General features: G+C 33.9%; 1 protein-coding gene across 11 annotated transcripts in view; it reads left to right on the top strand.

The window, feature by feature from the left end:
* Window positions 1-19,010, top strand: part of FOXP2 (forkhead box P2) — a 583,344-nt gene that overhangs the window by 451,363 nt on the left and 112,971 nt on the right. For 5 of the 11 annotated variants that reach the window (XM_064374240.1, XM_064374228.1, XM_064374243.1 and 2 more), the window contains one exon: window positions 6,798-6,872. The exons of the other annotated variants lie outside the window; for them this stretch is intronic. In XM_064374240.1, the coding sequence (XP_064230310.1) occupies window positions 6,798-6,872 (75 nt within the window). The remainder of the gene's footprint in view (window positions 1-6,797; window positions 6,873-19,010) is intronic. 11 annotated transcript variants of the gene reach the window in all.

Genomic DNA, 19,010 nt, shown 5'->3' with positions numbered 1-19,010 from the left:
TAGCATACTCCTACCAAAACTATAACATTTTGTAGGCATAATCCTAAACCCTTTCCATTCTCCCTTTTTTTTCCTCACTTTTTTCCAAGTAATGAATTCCTACTAATTGGGAGCCAGCTAGAAAATGCCTTCTTTCAGTATGGTCAAACTGTTCTTTTTATGTCTTCAACAATTTTGTCTCTAATACATTTGTCTCTTCAACATTTGTCTCTAATACAGCAACTTTAAAACTTAGGATCAATGGATAGAATTCAGCATTTATGAACTTAAATGGAAGAAAAAACTTATTCTTATATATATTTTCACTCCTAATTGAAACTCAACATATTCTTCTACTATGAATGTAGGCAACACACCACAGTAGTGTTAGCAGTATCTGTGACATTGTCAGTGATAGGAATTACAAAAAGTGTTTCTGTCTCATCACAGTTGGTAAAAGTATCTAGAAATATGACCAGGTATAGTGGCTCATGCCTATAATTCCAGCACTTTGGGAGGCCAAGGAGGGAGCATCACTTGAGCCCAGGAGTTCAAGATCAGCCTGGAGAATATAGTGAGATTTGTCTCTACAAAAATTAAAGAAAGTTAGCTGAGCATGGTGGTGTGCACTTGTAGTCCCAGCTACTCGGGAGACTGAGGTGGGAGGATCACTTGAGCCTAGGAGGCGATGCTGCAGTGAGCCAAGATTGTTCTACTGTACTCCAGTCTTGGCAACAGAGCGAAGCCCTGTCTCAAAAAAAAAAAAAAAAAAAAAATCTCGAAATGTTATTTGTGCCCATTACTGAAAATTGTAGTAGTTGTTATGCCTGCTATAATATCTTATTATTTAATGCCTTAATAAATAACATACTTATTAATATTTCACAAATGTGGCTTTTTTAATATTTCTATAACTGAATCTCAATATAATCCATTTTTTTCTAATGCTTTATTTTATTGTATGCAACTGATTTTTTTTTTTTCTCTGAGAAGGTGATTCTAGATTTTATCAGATTGCCAAAGGGGTTCACACATGGACACACAACAAAAATCAGAGTCCATGCAAATGGCACTTACGTTGTTGTTTTTTTTTTCCACTCTCCTTTAAATGGAGAGATCATTTTCATTCACCTTTATATCGCATGAGTAATACAGTTTATAGGTCATAGTAGGTACTGAAAAAACATTGACTAAATTAATAATGGACTAAAAGAATGAAAAATTATCTATCATGGAAATATCATAAACAGAAGGCAATACTTCTCAAATTATGACCATAGATCTTCTAAATCACAATAATCAAGATCCTTGTTAAAATGCATATCCCTGGACACTATCCCAGATCTTTTGAATCTGAATCACTAGGAAAGGAGCCTGGAATATGCAATCATAACAAGCTTCTCCAGAGATTATTTTACATGCTCAAGTTTGGGAACCTGTATAGTAGGATATATGATACACAGCAGCCTCAAAATAAGTAAATAAATAAAAGCATACATTTTTACAAATAATTTTACCTTTCTGGACTTTCTTTCCTTCCTCAGTCCACACCATGGTCTTCTCAATGTTGTACAGGTTTTGGACTCTATCTGTGTCACAAAAGGAAGTAAGACAAGGCTAACTACATCAGAATAAAGAGTGAAAACTTTTTAGACATGCACTTATACAGATTTGGTCCTCTGGGGCACTTAGTCCCAAGAGAACAACTTCTGTGATCCACCTGTCTTGTGGAATACTCCAAACAGTTTATAAGTACCATTTCTCTTTTCTTCGTCTCCTCTATCTGACCTAGGAAATTTAAAATTTTTTTTTCAGAAATGGGCTAGAGAAGGATGAAGTTATATGAATTTGCAAAGCTAAAATATGTCATCCTGGTACAACCTAATAGCTACCTTGTCCCTGGGACAGTTTCCATCAGATATGATGGATGTCCTAGAAACAAGCAACCGAATGAGCAAACACAACAAAACAATTAGAGGGGCAGAAGGCAATCATCCATTTATTTTTGTTATTGTTTTAAAGTTTGATTTGTTTTATAACATGAAGAATGTCCATACTTCTTGCCTAGCTGAACATTGTTTTTTTTTTTTTCATTTTTGTACTTTTAAAATGTAGATCAGTCCTATGCCTTGAATATTTGACCTTCCAAATCTCATGTTGAAATTTGACCCCAAGGTGGGGCCTCATGGGAAGTGTTGGGGTCATGGGAGTGGATTCCTCATGAATGTCTTGGTGCCATCCTTGTGATGGTGAGTGATGTCTCACTCTATTAGTTCCCACAGGGCTGGTTGTTAAAAAGAGCCTGGTACTTCCTCCACTCTTGTTTCCTCTCTCATCATGTGATCTCTACTCATGTTTCCCCTTCCATTTCTGTTATGAGTGGAAGTCACTTGAGGCCCTCACCAGATGCAGATGCCAACACCATGCTTCTTGTATAGCTTGCAGAACTATGAGCCAAATAAACCTCTTTTCTCTATAAATTATTCAGCCTCATGTATTCCTTTATAGCAACACAAATGGACTAAGACAACCACTATTCCATTCAGATATTATTTTATCCTAAATATTATAAGACACTAAAGTTTTTTGTTTTTTTTTTATTGCATTTTAGGTTTTGGAGTACATGTGAAGAACATGCAAGATTGTTGCATAGGTGCATACGTGGCAGTGTGATTTGCTGCCTTCCTCCCCTTCACCTATATCTGGCATTTCTCCCCATGCTGTCTCTCCCCAACTCCCCACACCCTGCTGTCCCTCCCCTATTTCCCCCCAACAGACCCCAGTGTGTAGTGCTCCCCTCCCTGTGTCCATGTGTTCTCATTGTTCATCACCCGCCTATGAGTGAGAACATGTGGTGTTTGATTTTGTGTTCTTAAAGACACTAAAGTTTTAAACATGTTAAAGAAAAATGTGAGGGTCGTTTCAACCAACCTCAAAAAACAAATTATATTAAATAATTTAAAATATTTTCATTTGTTAGGAAGGGCCAATATATAATATTAATACTATGTATATATTATATATTTTTCTATGAAAACTACACTTCATCAACTTTGCAAAAAAGTATTCTCTCTCTTACAAGTCATTTCACCTTGTCACTAAATATAAGCACACCCATATTAACGTCTTGCTTTGCTCCACCAGGTGTCTAAAAGGAAAACAATATTTCTTTATTCATACAGGAGAGTCTTTAATATGTATCGAGAAGTCTACTGATAGGTTGAAAACAGATACAATGAGTTTTGGAATTTTTGCAACCTTTATAATACATACTAGCATTTTATACATAGTAGAAACAATGAATCTTTTTATCTGAAAATTGAGTACTGTTTTAAAGCAACAATGACAGCTAACAAATAAGTATATAGCTAATAAATGGTAACATATGGGTACCTGCACTGTTCTAATTACTTTACAATTGATATATTTAATAATACTATGATAATGTTACTTATTATCCTCTGTCTAGAGAGAGAAGACAAGAGAAGCTAAACATTTTGCTCAAGGTCACACCACTAGTAAGTGTAAGATCTGAAGTTCAGCAGACTATCTCCAGAGCCAGCATTCTTAGGCTCAGCACTAAATGACTTACTCTTTATTGTTTTTAAAAAAAATTACAATGATTCACATTTAATTGAAGAATAGATTTCTTCTGAAGTTTATGTTGAAAGCCTGTTACAGTACATTGTCTGTCCTTTTCACTGTTGAAAGTTTCTTTGGTGCTTATTTGAAACAGATGCAAGCACTTAAAATATCGGTTCCCATTGTGTTTCCCTGTGATTTGCTGGAGTATGTCAGGTTGCCTCCAGGAGATCCATTTCTTAGTGACTGTCTGATTTTATTCGTCTTGCTACTTCTTTACAAACCTGCAGCTTCATGGATCTGTTAAAGCATGGTTGATCAGAGTTTTATTGCATCTCTAACCAACATTCTGTCTCCGCCTGTCATAAAAAGCTTTAGGGACACCATGAGAAGAACCTGAGTGGGTTTCTCAAAGCACAATTTCTTCAACCAAGCCTGTTGGCAAGATATGATGGCAGGCTAATGATAGTGCAAAGTTTATTCTCACTTACTTTCAACTGTAGAAACTAATACTTAAAAGCCTTTGCCTTTCATTAGGTTACTTTACGTCTAAGTTACTGTGTTCGACTTTCTCTTTTCACAAATTTTGCCTTTTAACTCTTTATTTGTATTGAGTGTTTAACTGTTATGTTTCATAATTTTCCATGCAAAGCGACAGGGACAGGGAAATGTCACTGTGAGCCCTCAGTGTCAGACAGTTCTGTCTCTTGTCCCTGTGGATGGGGATGAATTACAGTATCATTTTAATGTGCTTTATTTCTCTCTCTGGTAACAGGAATGATTTGATAGGAGTGTTTTGGTTAGTCAGTGTTTCTGGTTAATAAAAATAGGATATATCATAGATTTTAGGGAATAGAAAAACAATAAAAATATACTGTATACCAATACAAACATATCATTGTTCATGAATCAAAAGGCTCTTCCTGGTCTTATTTTTTTGTCAAGGTTATACCTTTATTAAATTTAGGAAATATTTGAGATAGCATCTGAAGAAGATATGTTTGGAATTTGGTTAGGTTTACAGGAATTATGTTTCTGAGTCGGTTGAGCTAAGAATGGGAAACATTCTCATGGTGAAGCCTCAGGCAGCTTCCATCCCAAAACTACAAAATTAGTAGAATTCTAATGAAAACCTCCTTTTTAATGAAATCCTTTTGATATTTTGGCATCTGTATCCCTTAAATCTATAACTATACACTTTTGTTCCATAGTATTTTTGTGTATTTTTATTATTGTACTTGTACATCATCTCAATATTTCCTGTTTATGTACTCCTCCAGGAGTGAAACTTACTCTCTGTATCAACCCTTCTGACCTGACTGGGATGACAAGACTCCATAATCCCAACATGTTTTGTTAACGCTAGGGACACAAATATTGATATTTTATTTAACTTAGGTGCTCTTGAAATAATTTAAGGTGACGTTACTTATTTATAAAGTTTAATTTTCAGTATTAAATATAAACAGTGTCATGGCAGCTTTGGAGTTACTGTGACAATCACTTTTTTTAATGTAGATGAGTGTCTATCTGAGGGCTTTATTACTGTTAGTCTGGTTTATTGTTATGGTATGGAATAGCATTTCATTTTTTAAGGATGCTTATGACCTTGTTAAATAGCAGTCCAAAAATCATGTGGCTTGTTTTGATTTTAACCAAAGTTACAGCTGCCTAGCTGTAAAGCAGTCAGTTTCTCTTATTATGACTAGTTCTTCAACTTGTACTGTTTTAAATTGCCTGCAATTAGCATATTTCAACCTTATTTTTAGGTTTAAATTGCAGTGTGAGAGTGTACTCTCCTCTTAGCTAATTAGTGCTATCAAGGAACAGTAGGTTACCTCATTAGTACCATGTGCATTTAATTAAAGAAGAGAAAATTGGAGTTAACCTCATAGTTAATATTTTCACAGAGTGCTACAATGCCAACACCTTCAATTGGAGTCACACCCCTGTGTATCTAATTATGCACTGGTGACAAATAAGGTTAGCAAGGGTACCACAAGGCTGTTGACAAAATAATTTAGATGAAAATGTATTTGTTGAATTCTGACAGCAAAATATAACTTGAACATTTTCCCCCCAGTCTTCATCTGTTAGCATCAGGTGACATATTTCTTCCTAGGAAACAGGAGGAAAAGGATATTTTGGAAGCCATTTTTTCCTGTTTGAATTGATGTTCCTCTTATCCTCAAGAAAATGGCATGTATCATGTAAAACATATACAATTCATTTCTTAAACAGAACCTCTGAACTTCATAGATGTATTTGAAAAGAATTATTTATAAGATGTAATATTTACATGCATCAAACCACTACAAATACTCCCTGACACCCTTAACACATCCCTCCTTGCTTTTCTTCTTTTCTGGTATAGTTATAATTTCCCTTGTGTATCTTATGAATGGGGATCATCCTTTCATATCATACATGAAGTCTAAGGATGTGTTGTCACATGGTCTATTCAAATGCAGTGTAATCCTTTTGCCCTTCAGACAAAATCTTTGAAATATCTAATGCTACTTAGGTAAAAAATGACATTCCATGTCATTTATCAATAAATAATCACTTTACTTTTACAGATAAAAATGCAAACTATACATTTGAGTATATAGAGTAGTTTTCAATGCAAATGGTACAATTCAACAGGTTTTAACAGATATTATGGAGGTTGGTTGCATAGTCTTAGATACATTTTAGTGGCAATAATTTTTATATAATAATGCATAACCACAGCCGTTTATTTAAAGAGATTATTGTGATTGTTCTCATATGACACGGTAGGACAGGATTTATGTTCATTTATGTTGGTTATAAGTGATTACAAGTCAGAGGTTAGCTTTTTCAGAATTAGAGATGATTACATTTTAAGAACAAAGAACATTTCATACACTAAAATTGCAGTGTCATTTAAATATATAGAAGTATTTATGATTCTTAGCTTACAAGTGGGAAGAAAGGTTCTTAAGGCAAGTTCATGGTACATAATCAGTGAATTTTTTAGTTATAAGTTAATTTATTATGATCCAAATATTCAACTTTCCATCAGCCAAATTATTTCTATTTTTAAAATCTATACTAGTTAACTGTGAGACAATAGTGGAATATTCTTGTCTATTTTGACCTACCAAGATAATAATCCCAAAAAATGATTTTTATAAATGGTAATGTACATTATTAGCATAAGCCTTAAGATTGAAAAAAAAAAGCCAACTCCTCATTCTCTTTGTTTAACCTAGGAATTGCTTCCAGAAACAAAATTATGTATCTGTGGCCACTCTTCTGGTGATGGGCATCCTCACAACACATTTGCAGTAAGTTACACTGGGCAATTAGAAATTCAGCTACTAAGCACAAGGCCATAGACCCAGTCCCACTAAATAGATTATATATGATTTTTTATAGCCAGTCCCTTCCACTGGTGCCATTGGTGCAGATAATCAAGATATGACTAATGTTAAGATACAGATGTAATTACTTGATTTTCTGTTACTTCTTTTGTTCTCAGTTCAGTTATGTTTCACTAGATATAGAGTTCACAGCTTCTGTGAGTTGATGGCATTAAAGATATTAAAGATTACCTTAAACATAAAGAGGCTATAACACTGCTATACTTTTCTTGAACTTTTAGGAATAATTTGATGAGAGAGTGCTGATACTAAGAAAATAAATAAGTGGACATAGATTGTGGGTTGATGCAATACATATTTTAGAACAAAATTGCTGTTCCATGTTCTTCAAGTTGTCATATAAATATACCAAAACCTTTTAAACATATTTGGCCACCAGAGTGTAACTTGTCATTTTGGACTGTAATATTTGGTGAAAAATGCTTATGTCACACAATTCTCGTACCAGTTAGCCTTGAAAATGAATAGTAATCCTCAAGTCTCCATTCAAGACTTTTTAAATAAAGCAACTTCGTGTTGCTTGTATTCTTAAGAAATCTCTAAATATATAAATCATGTATTTTTACATATAGGCAGTTCTTCACATTCATGGGTTCTGTAACTGTGGATTCAACTAATCACAGATCCAAAATATTTGGGGGGAAAATGGAGGTTACATCTCTACTGAAAATGTTCATACATTTTTCTTCTTATCATTATTATTGCCCAAATAATACAGTGTAGCAACTATTTATACAGCATTTTTTACATTAAGTATTATAGGTAAGCTAGAGATGATTTCCAGTATACAGGAGGATGTGCATAGGTTATATGGAAATAGTACATCATTTTATATAAGGGACTTGAGCAATTATAGATTTTGGTATCTATGCATGTCATAGAACCAATCCCCTACACATACCAAAGGACTACCATACACAACTTATGCTTATTTCCTTAAGAACTGATGTATTAGGCTTAGTGGGCTAGAGTATTCCTAAATTGACTCAGCCAAAATGTATTTACTTTTTACTACCCTATACATAATATTTTCTAATTATAATTGACAAAAAACAACAAAATTAATAGTCACATACAATCAGTGTCTTCCTGAATGAAGAAATATCTAATTTCATACTTTGATTAAAAAGATAGAAAATGTTTCCAATATAAATACTGTCAAATTAATACAGGATATTTATGGAAAATATGAAACTTTTAAAAATGTTAGTTGCAATACAAAAATAAACTCAAAGGTAAAAGCAGCAATAACATATCCTATTCTATAGAAATAGTGAATGTCGAAAAAAAAATAGTGAATGTTGAGGACTGGTAATAAATGTTATATATGCAGGCTTCAGAGAGATCTGAAATTACCTGGTTTGGGGTCTCATTCATTTTAATCCTATAGTATTTGGCCCCCCTAAGCTTTTTTGTAGTAACATTTGAAAAAACATAGAAAAACTTTCAAATGGTGGTAAGTTTTGCTGATATAATGTAATTAAGTTTATGTGAAAGATTAAAATAATATTAATTTCTAAGTATTCTCTGTATAATTTAAAGGAAGATAAATTTTAGTTAAATATCAAATGCAATTATATACTTTAACTTTATAAAGAAAATTAATTTAAAAATTACTCTTAAAAAGATTGTGTTAAAAATGGGACAGTTTTCCTAATTAGTAACACTTTTTCCTGAAATAATACCAATGGAAAAATTGTCTTCATTAGACCGAAGAGTGAGCTGGCTTAAGTGCTAATAGTATTTGCTCTTTATCTAAAACTACTTCTACCATTTAAAATAAATCTCTATTCTACTGATGAGAGAAAAGAAATCTATCACATCAAATCTTTATATTTTCACTGACATCTTTTTAGAATGAAAATGAGATATGTAGAAGTCAAATGATTCACCACAGACCATGTAATTTCTCAATGGTAAGGTTGAATTTGTCACCCAAGTTGTTATCACCAGTGTGCTGGTGTTTCCAAAGGTATCCCAAATTGTTCTTGGCTGCCTTGAGTGCAGTGTTGAATAGAAGCTTGAGTTTCTTCCATGTGTCTAAGACTGCATCTCATCTCTCAGAAAGAAGGAGTATCAGGATGAGTTAGTGAGGTCTGATCTGGCTGGTGGGGAAGGAGGAGCATGGCCCTGCATTTGCTTGACGTCAGATGTTTGCCATCTCCATAGTGTGCCAATTTCATACTTCATATTGGTCATTGAGTGGCTTTACAAATGGGGCTTCTTGACTTCACAACACAAGGGAAATACTATTTAAATAATATTAAATGCTTATTTTCCTTTATTGATTATTTTAGATATAAACTTCAGCATGCTAAAATTGTTACATAATGTGATTTAAAATCAGTACACTAACCAGAACAAATACTATATTATTCATAGATGAAAATTTCTATGAGATGGACATGGTTGTCTTTTAGTATTCATTGTATTTATAAGTACCAATATGCCATAGTGGTAGTCTAGAACACTGTAAGAGTACTGGTGGACTAAAAGGAAGAAAGAGATCAAAAGGATAGATTTGGTACCTAACGCCAGCCATATGCCTTCATCATCTATGTAACTGACATTTATAATAAATTGTAAATTATTATAATACTTTGAAAATTTTAAGAGACCCGACATAATGCCTATCAAGGTGTTAATTTAATATCGCACATATTATTTCCATGGTTGGTCCGCCTTCACACACACACACACAAGCCAAAATTTTCAGGCATGTGTTTCAAATTGGTGTATTAAATTAATTTTTACTCTTCCTAGCACACTCAATTCACTTAAAAAATAAAAATCGCTGAGGTTTATTAATAAGTCTGAAGTGCCAAAAATTGCAGGGAGAGAAAGCCATTTACATTACCAAATGAAGGTTAAAGCCCAAATTATCTCAAGGAAATAATATTACATATTTGATATTAAACAGAGGTCAAAAGCTATCACACCATCCTCTTTCAGATGTAATTGTGTGAATTTACAAGCAAAACATGCAATAAAAATGTATTTTCATAGTGGTTTTTCTGGTGTTTTGGCGTATTGATAACCATCAAACATTGTCCATCCCCTGAGTATTGTCCCTCCCTATTATCACATTGTTGAACTGTAGTGCTATTTTAATGTACTTGCTAATGAATTATCTTTAATGTGCCTCTATCAATTTATTGCAATACTGGGCAGTAATTGTATGCACTGATCTTTATGTGAAAATTGTGATTCTGATTTTTATCTACTTGTATTTAAAAGAAATATCTGGACTCCTTCATTTGTATATTTACTATTCTAATAGTAACAATATAATGCCCTTATTATAACTTTGAGTTTAATAGATAAAAAAGCATTAATTTCTGGCTTTAAAAAGAAAGGGTATCAGAGTAAGAGAGCTTCATTGTTAGAGAATACTTCTCAGTGCTTGCTTTTCACATTCAATTTTTTCAAATAGTGTCTAGTTTAATCTGAAAAAAACATCTTTACTTATTTTACTTTTCTTTCAAACTTCGGTACTAGGATACATGCCTTTCTCTTTTTTCCTGCCGTATCAAACAGCTTTACAAATGACTAACTCTGCCAAGATTCTAAATTTCACAATCTTTGGCTTCCTTACAAGATAGCAACCCAAGTTTGTTCACTACTCTTTAACTATACCCTGTTGACACCTCATCTGCCTGAATGACCTCATTAACACCTATCTGCAAGTAATCTTACTGTTAGTCTTGCCTACAGGTTTTTACACCTAAGTGAATACTATTTTACATAGGATTCTGCCAGTTAGTTCTAACTGCTAAGGCAATTATGTGGAATGCTTAGGGTCTTTGTCTTTGGCTCTTATTTTTAAAAGCTTTAGCATTGAGCCAGATGAATCTTTTGATGAACAAAATATCTTGTACCTATAATCTGAAAATGAAACTTGACTGGCCTTGGTCTAACTGCTTTATTATCCATTCAAATTAAATTACGTTGGCCACATTTGATCTTTCTCCCTACAGGTCTTTACTATGATTATCTCCTGAATGGTTCATTTTTAATGGAGATGCTGGATTGGAAGAAATAAGAAAACAGGGATAGTGACACTTTTTAAAGTATCTTTTTATTTCTGTTCTGAATTCATCTCTCTCTCAAGGCTTTACATAAATCCTACACAGCACCAAATAATCCACTGTGTGGGCTCTACAGTCAGCTTTCTGGTTTGATAGTTGGACCAGTTCCTTGACTTTGCTTAGCTTCATGTTCTCAGTCTGTAAAATAATAACAATACTACCTACCTCATAAAGTGGTAATGGGAATTAAAATTGATAACCCTAAAAAGTATTTAGCATGATGACTAACACATAGTAAATATGCAATAGATGTTGAGTCAGTATCGTAACAGCATCAATATACTTTTGCTTGGATGAAAGAGGCAATTCTGTTGGATGTAAATTTAAGTGTATTTTTGGTATTAACACTAAAAGGGACATTGGGTATTGTTGGGTCATAGCAAAGACAGATGGCAGTGTTCCCCCATTGAGAGGAGACTTTATATTAATCAATTTAAGTTGAACACTGACTTACTCACTCACTCACAAAATACAGTGTCATCCAAATGCTTTCTGATTAGTTAAGTGGATGACAGCTAAGTAGAAGAGACAGAATTCTGCCTCACCAGACCTAAATGATGCCTGGCAGCCAAGAAGACTCACAGCTAAAATATGTAAGGAAAAGTGATTGTCCCCCAGTTGTATGTATCCAGTTAGAGCACATGAAGATACAAAGTTAGGAAATGCATGCAGCAATGTTGAATTACCTCTAATTTTTTCTTCCTTTCTACATTATAAATATATTAGCAAAGCATAACTAGAAGTTAAATTGCTACTTATTATAGTATTGATAGTTTTAACTAACGTGCTGAAAATAATTAACCAAGGATAATGTTGCAGTAATTTTTTTCACAGTACCGTTTTTATAAAAGCTGGTTATAAGATTTAACTCTTTGCATTTGTATAAAGATGTGTGGTATACACTTGAATTTATTGTTTTGCTGTGTTATTTTTGAGTAGTTTTTATTGAGTATGATGATACTACTCATACTACAGCCCTTCAGTAAGAAATAAACTTAAGATAATGAAATGTTTCTAACACTTACATTATAGATTATTTTGTTAATGCCAGAAAGATTTAATACAGTGACCATGTTTAGGGCTACTGTTTAAAAGTTCCAGATGCTGTATCTATCTGAACAGAATAAAAGTTTTTGTTTTTAAAGCCTTGACTGACATTTGTATGTAATTTCTTGATTAATCTTTTTTCCCTACTGTTATTTAACATATTAGTAATTATCTTTACACACCCCTCTCAACTGGAATGTAAGCTCCCTGAGCTCAGTTTGCTCTAGAAAACTCTCCTGAGTGGTTGCCCCTCGCCTTCTCTTTCTTTGTAGTATTTGAGATTGCCAAGAATTCTCTTGATGTTGGTTCCAAGAAGGACCAGTAGTAGAGATTTTTCAATGGAACTCGTCCTTGAAATTTATAATGAATAATTAACTCCCCTTGATGATTCACCAAACCATTAGTGTGGCAGAAATTGGGGGCAGATGAAAGGATTATTTATTTAGTTACTGATTTTGCTGTTAATATGTTTTTCAGCAAATAAATTGATACACACATGAGAGTATGTATGTGGCAATAATATGCATTTATGGTACTTACTAAGACAAACTATATTTTTCTTTTCACATTTTAAAGTTATTTTTCAGGAGCTATTAGTGATAGTCTTTACAAATATGAACTGTAATCGGCATTAACTTCCAACAGTTTGCTAAATAGTTTTTGTATATTTCTAAATATCACTTAAGAAAATGTGTATTCTGTATTTATTATTTGTATTTGTGATCCCTATTTCTGCATCATCTTGTTTTAGCAAAACTGAAAGTTGCAGAAAACACTTTGTCATTTTAGTGTATAAGTCTTCAGAATTGTGCACATACACATACAAACATACATCTATACATACACATATCTAAGCACTATATAAAAGAGTGTGCTTGTGTTTTTATTCAGTTCTATGTGCAGTTCGTTTTTCTTTCCTCTTGAAGTTACATTTTTTTTTAGATTTGTAATTTTCATTAGGCAAATGAATGTTATGCATAGGATTAAAAAATTATGGAACCAAATGTTTATAACTGGCATAGTTTATGCAGTACTGTATTTACTTTAAAAATATTTCTAAATACCCAGATTTTTAAAATATAAATTTTGATAAATAGGATGCAGGTTAAGCATCACAGGACTTCCATTGACATTAAAACTTAAACCTGAAAGAAAACAACAACAACAAAACTTAAACCTGAAACTACATACTGTACTTTAACAGTGGAGTGCAGAAAGCCTACTCTCACTGGAGATTTTTTATGCTGTAAATAACTTTATACATCATGCAATTTAGATGAAATTCTACTTGCTTACTTTCAACTAATCATATTGTTTATCATAATAATAAATTTTGTGTAAATAGATTCAAACTGTTAATAAGATAAAGTCTAAGTTAGAGAATTCAAAATTGAACTTTAAAAATACTTAGCATCAAGAATAGTTTGTAATGCTCAGACTCTGACAATCGTGCTCCTTGAGCATCTTTCCATGAAGTCATGATTTCTTTTCCACCAGACTTCCCCCTGATCTCTCTTAAGGGAGATATTGTGAAATATTTTACAATATTGGAAGAAACCATCTACTCTTTAGATTTAAAGTACCAGTTATAGCATTATACTTCAGACTACATATGTTATATATTTAATATTTTATAAATAATGCTTTAATAATTTTAATTTAGAATTTTATATGTAGAATATTTAGTCTGGCATACAACAGACAATATAGAATGAGAGTAAGAAACTTCATCATAAGAGATTATAATAAAGGGAAGGCACCAAGCAGACATCTCAGCAATAAATTCTCATTACATTAAGCATAATTCATAAATTCACAGAGTTTTGTAATTGTCGAGGAAAAGTGTTACCAAAATGATGTTCTCAGAACTGAAGAAACAAGCTTAAAAGTTTAGGAATTTGATATAACTGGAGTATCATGTACATATACCTAAAGAACATTTTCTGGTCTATAGATCATTAATACAAAGTTGAGACAATTAATATGAATAACAAGTGTACTGTTGTTTTATCCCTATTTTCTTCCCTATTCTTGTTGCCTGTAAGTTGTAGGTATAAGAGATTATATTTCTTAAATTGTTTTGTATTGAGGCTGGAAAACATACTTTTTTGCGTATCTATTCTTTTCTCCTTTTATATTACCTGAGTAGTCACTCCGCTGTTTTGGAAGGGTTGTGGCCTGGTACCACATTGCCAAATTGCCAAAATTTGTCTGCTTACCATCTGTTTTCATCTTATGTGGACTGATAGTGTATTATAGTTAAAAGGGGCCTTATAGTTCATCTAATTCAACTTGTTTATTTTACAGTTGAGAAAAGTGTTAAAGAATCGAAGTGACTTCCTTAATAACCATCGATTATTTATTGAATTCAGGAGGGAGCTACTGATGATCTGATAGTTCTTTAGTCTTGGTTTATGGTTCATATGTATTAATTTTGCCAGCCTGTTTATTATTTTAGTTTTAATTCTATGTATCTGTCAAATAAGGAAATCACTCTGTTTTTCCAAATGTTGTTAATCATATTTATCTATGAAAAAGTTTTAAAAACCAGATAGATTTCATGATTACTTTTGCTATTACCATTCATATTACCTGACTACATGTGGTTTGTTGAGGACAGTTTTAAGGTCTCAATAAGATCTATGAGATAGATTGTTTTATTTATAGGTCAAGGTTTTAGAGAAATTTAGAGAAAAATTTAAGGTTTCTCAGTGATTTCCTTAGAAATATTTTAAAGTGAATTGTGAAATTTCAGACTGTTGATTTATTGCTTATGTTATTTTATTAAGACTTCTGCTAGGAGAAAAAGGACACTTTAAAAACCTATATGAAATAGAAATATAGTTTCTACTTGTTAAAAGAATCAGCCTAATGGTTCCCAAGCCTTAATCCTTTACATTTTCTCTTTATTTACACTACACATTCAAGAAGGATCAATTGCTTTATAGAAAGGACCAAAATCTGAGGTATCCCAGGCCTTTCAGGTTGTCTGTTTACTATCTGTCAGATAAATATGTATTAACAATTAAAAGTAAGTGGTTAGTGAATCTGTTGTTCCATCCTGATCTTGAAATTATTTATTTATTTATTTATTTATTTTATTATTTTTTTAATTGCATTTTAGGTTTTGGGGTACATGTGAAGAACATGCAAGATTGTTGCATAGGTACACACGTGGCAGTGTGATTTGCTGCCTTCCTCCCCATTACCTGTATCTGGCATTTCTCCCCGTGCTATCTCTCTCCAACTCCCCACCTCCTGCTGTCCCTCCCCTATTTCCCCCTGACAGACCCCAGTGTGTGATGCTCCCCTCCCTGTGTCCATGTGTTCTCATTGTTCAACACCCACCTATGAGTGAGAACATGCGGTGTTTGATTTTCTGTTCTTGTGTCAGTTTGCTGAGAATGATGGTTTCCGGGTTCATCCATGTCCCTACAAAGGACATGAACTCATTGTTTTTGATGGCTGCATAGTATTCCATGGTGTATATGTGCCACATTTTCCCTGTCTAGTCTATCATCGATGGGCATCTGATCTTGAAATTCTAAGAAAGGGAAGTAAGACAATACTTTTAACTCTGTTATTTAAATATTGAACACTCAATATATAAAGACCAGGATAGATGCTTGGATTGACCAGATAAAGATATTATGTTCATAACATAAAATTTTTATCCCATAAAATATATTCATAGCACTAGTGATAGAAATAAGCACAGAGGTTACAGAATTTTTTTGAGAAATTGTGATTCTAGATCAGTCCTAGATAAGTATCTGGGAACCATCAATTCTAACATTGTTAATCAGCACATACAATTTTGTTACTATGACTGTCTCCTTTTCTGGAGGCAACTGGGCTCTTTTCTTTCCCTACCTTCTGCTTCTGATCTCAGACATACCATATTCCATTTTTTTTCTATCCCCCCAGCTTGTTTCCTTTTCTTTTCTGTGTATCAAATTCTACAGGTTATGCAAGCCCAGCTCAGTTACTGTTGCACATGAATGCTTTTTCACCAACACAGTTCACATTGATTAATTCCTTTTTTAATATTGTATCTCTGTACTTGTCTAACTCACATTTTTGGAATTATTCTAACATAGCTTCCTTGATACTCAATTCCATTCAGCACATATTCACTAAGCATATACTATGGATAACTCACGTTGCTAAGCACCATTTTCAGTAAAATGCTGAGTAATCACCTACATTTGAGAAATTTAGACTATAAAAATGGGAAATACATAATTTAGGACTCAAAAATCTATGCACTCTAAGGAGAGATTCAATCATTGTACTGAGGAATTAAAGACAAGTAGATAGGAGAGGTTTATTTGAGGTAAAGTTTTTTAAAAAGAGAATTTTATTGGCATATGTAGTCTCTGATTGTATGGTCTAATGCCAGAATTTGAAGTTTTAAGTGACTTTTTAAAAGGGCCTTAGATATTCTGTAAGATTTTGAGTAAGGAAGTTCATGTAACATAACCAGACCATCCTACTTAAGATATCCTTAGAGCAATAGAAAGCAGTCACTAGAATGAGAAAAAATACTGGACTCTATGTGTCCAGTTAGAGTGTGTTGTCAGAAGAAAACCGGGCATCATCATATTAACTAGCAAAAGGACAGGAGAAGGAAATAAGACAGATTTAAGAAAGAAGGTCAGGTGTGGTCACCTGTAATCCCAGCACTTTCAGAAGCTGAGGTGCGTGGATCACCTGAGGTTGGGAGTTCAAGGCCAGCCTGACCAACATGATGAAACTCTATCTCTACTAAAAATGCAAAGATTAGTTGGGCATGGTGGCGCGTGCCTGTAGTCCCAGCTACTCGAGAGGCTAAGACAGGAGAATTACTTGAACCTGGGAGGCAGAGGTTGCAGAGAGCAGAGATTGTGCCACTGCACTCCAGCCTGGACAACAGAGCAAGACTCCGTCAAAGAAAGAAGAAAGAGAGAAATTAAGAGGGAGGGAGGGAGGGAGGGAGGGAGGGAGGGAGAAAGGAAGGAAGGAAGGAAGGAAGGAAGGAAGGAAGGAAGGAAGGAAGGAAGGAAGGAAGGAAGGAAGGAAGGAAGGAAGGAAGGAAGGAAGGAAGGAATTGATTTGTAATAGCATGTTGACAATTAGAAAAACAAGAAATTGAGATTTCTGTAATTTTATACCTGGTTATCTATATTTGGCAGGTTTGACCATAGGCATTAGGAAGTTGGAAATGACAATAAGTTTTGTTTGAGAAGTGAGATATCTGTGTGTTCAGTAAGCAGTTAGCACTGAGTTGGAGATGATGCATTTTTGGAAGTCATATAATGTACAAGAGACTAGAGACCCATAATTTTGAAGTAGATCATAAAGAGTAAGATAGCACAGAGAAGTTACAAGACAAGACACTGGGTAAAGGAAGAATGAGCCAGCAAAGAATGTGAATCTATAACAGTAGAGAACCAGGAACCAGCAGTCAAAGGCTAATAGAAGATACACACACATTAACACATGCATGTGTGTGCACGCACACACACACACACACACATACATATTTGTTGCTAGTATCTTTTCTTTTTTTTCTTCTTATTTACTTATTTCGAAATGGAATCTGGCTCTGTCACCCAGGCTGGAGTGCAGTGGCACAGTCTCTGCTCACTGCAACCTCTGCCTCCTGGGCTTAAACGATCCTCCCTCCTCAGTCTCCTGAGTCATATGACTGATTTTTTTTATTTTTATTTTTGTAGAGATGGGATTTCATCATTGCCCAGGCTGGTCTGGAACTCCTGGGCTTACAGATGTGAGCCACTGTGCCTGGCCATCTTCTTTTTAATTAACACTTTTTTTTTGTCAGATTAGTTTTAGGTTCGCAGCAAAAGTGAGAGAGTTATGGATTTCTCATATACCTCCTACATACATAGCCTCTCCTATTATAAACATCCCAACCAGAGTGGTACATTTCTACCATTGATGCACCTATATTGACACATGAGTATCTCCTTGAGTCCATAGACTACATCAGGATTCACTCTTCGTGTTGTACATTCTATGGGTTTGGACAAATATATGATTACATGTATCCACCGTTGTAGAATCATACAGAGTTTTCACTGCCCTAAAAATCCTTTGTGTTTTCCCTTTTCATTTCTTCCTCCCCCTAATCCCTGGAAACCTCCGAAAGAGGTTTTTTAAAATCTAAGAGTGGTTAGATTATTAAAGACTGAAATGTGGGTTTAAGACTGTGGATAAGACATGAAGAAAGTCATTACATTTGACGAGAGTGTTTTCAGTAGAATATACTGTAGAACAGTGATTTGAATTGTCACTGAGAAGGGAGTACAGACTGATTACAAATAGTATACATTAGTCTTTCAGGAAAAAGGCTGGTAAAGGGGAAAATGATAGGATGGTGGCTTGAGATGAAAGCAGAATTGAGAAAGATCTTAGTGGAGGGGAGACGGTGACAGTGGTGATGAAAAGATTAAAAATGCAAGAGGGAAAACAAAGTATTGAAACAAGGTCTGAAAGATGATGGGAGGAGGGTGATGCCATTAAGGGCACAGAGGGAGGTAGTTAATCTTTAAAAAGACTAGAAACCCATTTTCCTCTGAATTGGGTAGAAATTTAAAGATGAGTAAACTCTCTTATACGTTGTCTGTTTATAGTTTGTAACTACCATTATGTCCTTCTCCCGCAGTGTCACAACACCTGAATTCGAGCTTTGAGTATCACCTCTTAGGGATTCCTGCTTCTAGGACAAACCATGTGAAATAAGGAAAGGGTGTGCTTATCGCTGTTAAAATTTTCTAGATGTGACAGCTTTACTCTCACCATGTTTGTTATAGTTGATGATACTATTAGCTAAGAGAATAACTGCTCATTAGAGTTAAAACTTAGCAACTGTTTTCTCATAAAAGACTCTAATAACACAGTCACA

Source organism: Aotus nancymaae, unplaced genomic scaffold, assembly GCF_030222135.1.
Source record: "Aotus nancymaae isolate 86718 unplaced genomic scaffold, 86718_ANA_hifiasm-v0.15.2.pri h1tg000002l, whole genome shotgun sequence".
In the NCBI taxonomy this organism is placed as follows: domain Eukaryota; kingdom Metazoa; phylum Chordata; class Mammalia; order Primates; family Aotidae; genus Aotus; species Aotus nancymaae.
This window is presented reverse-complemented; position numbering and strand designations above follow the sequence as displayed.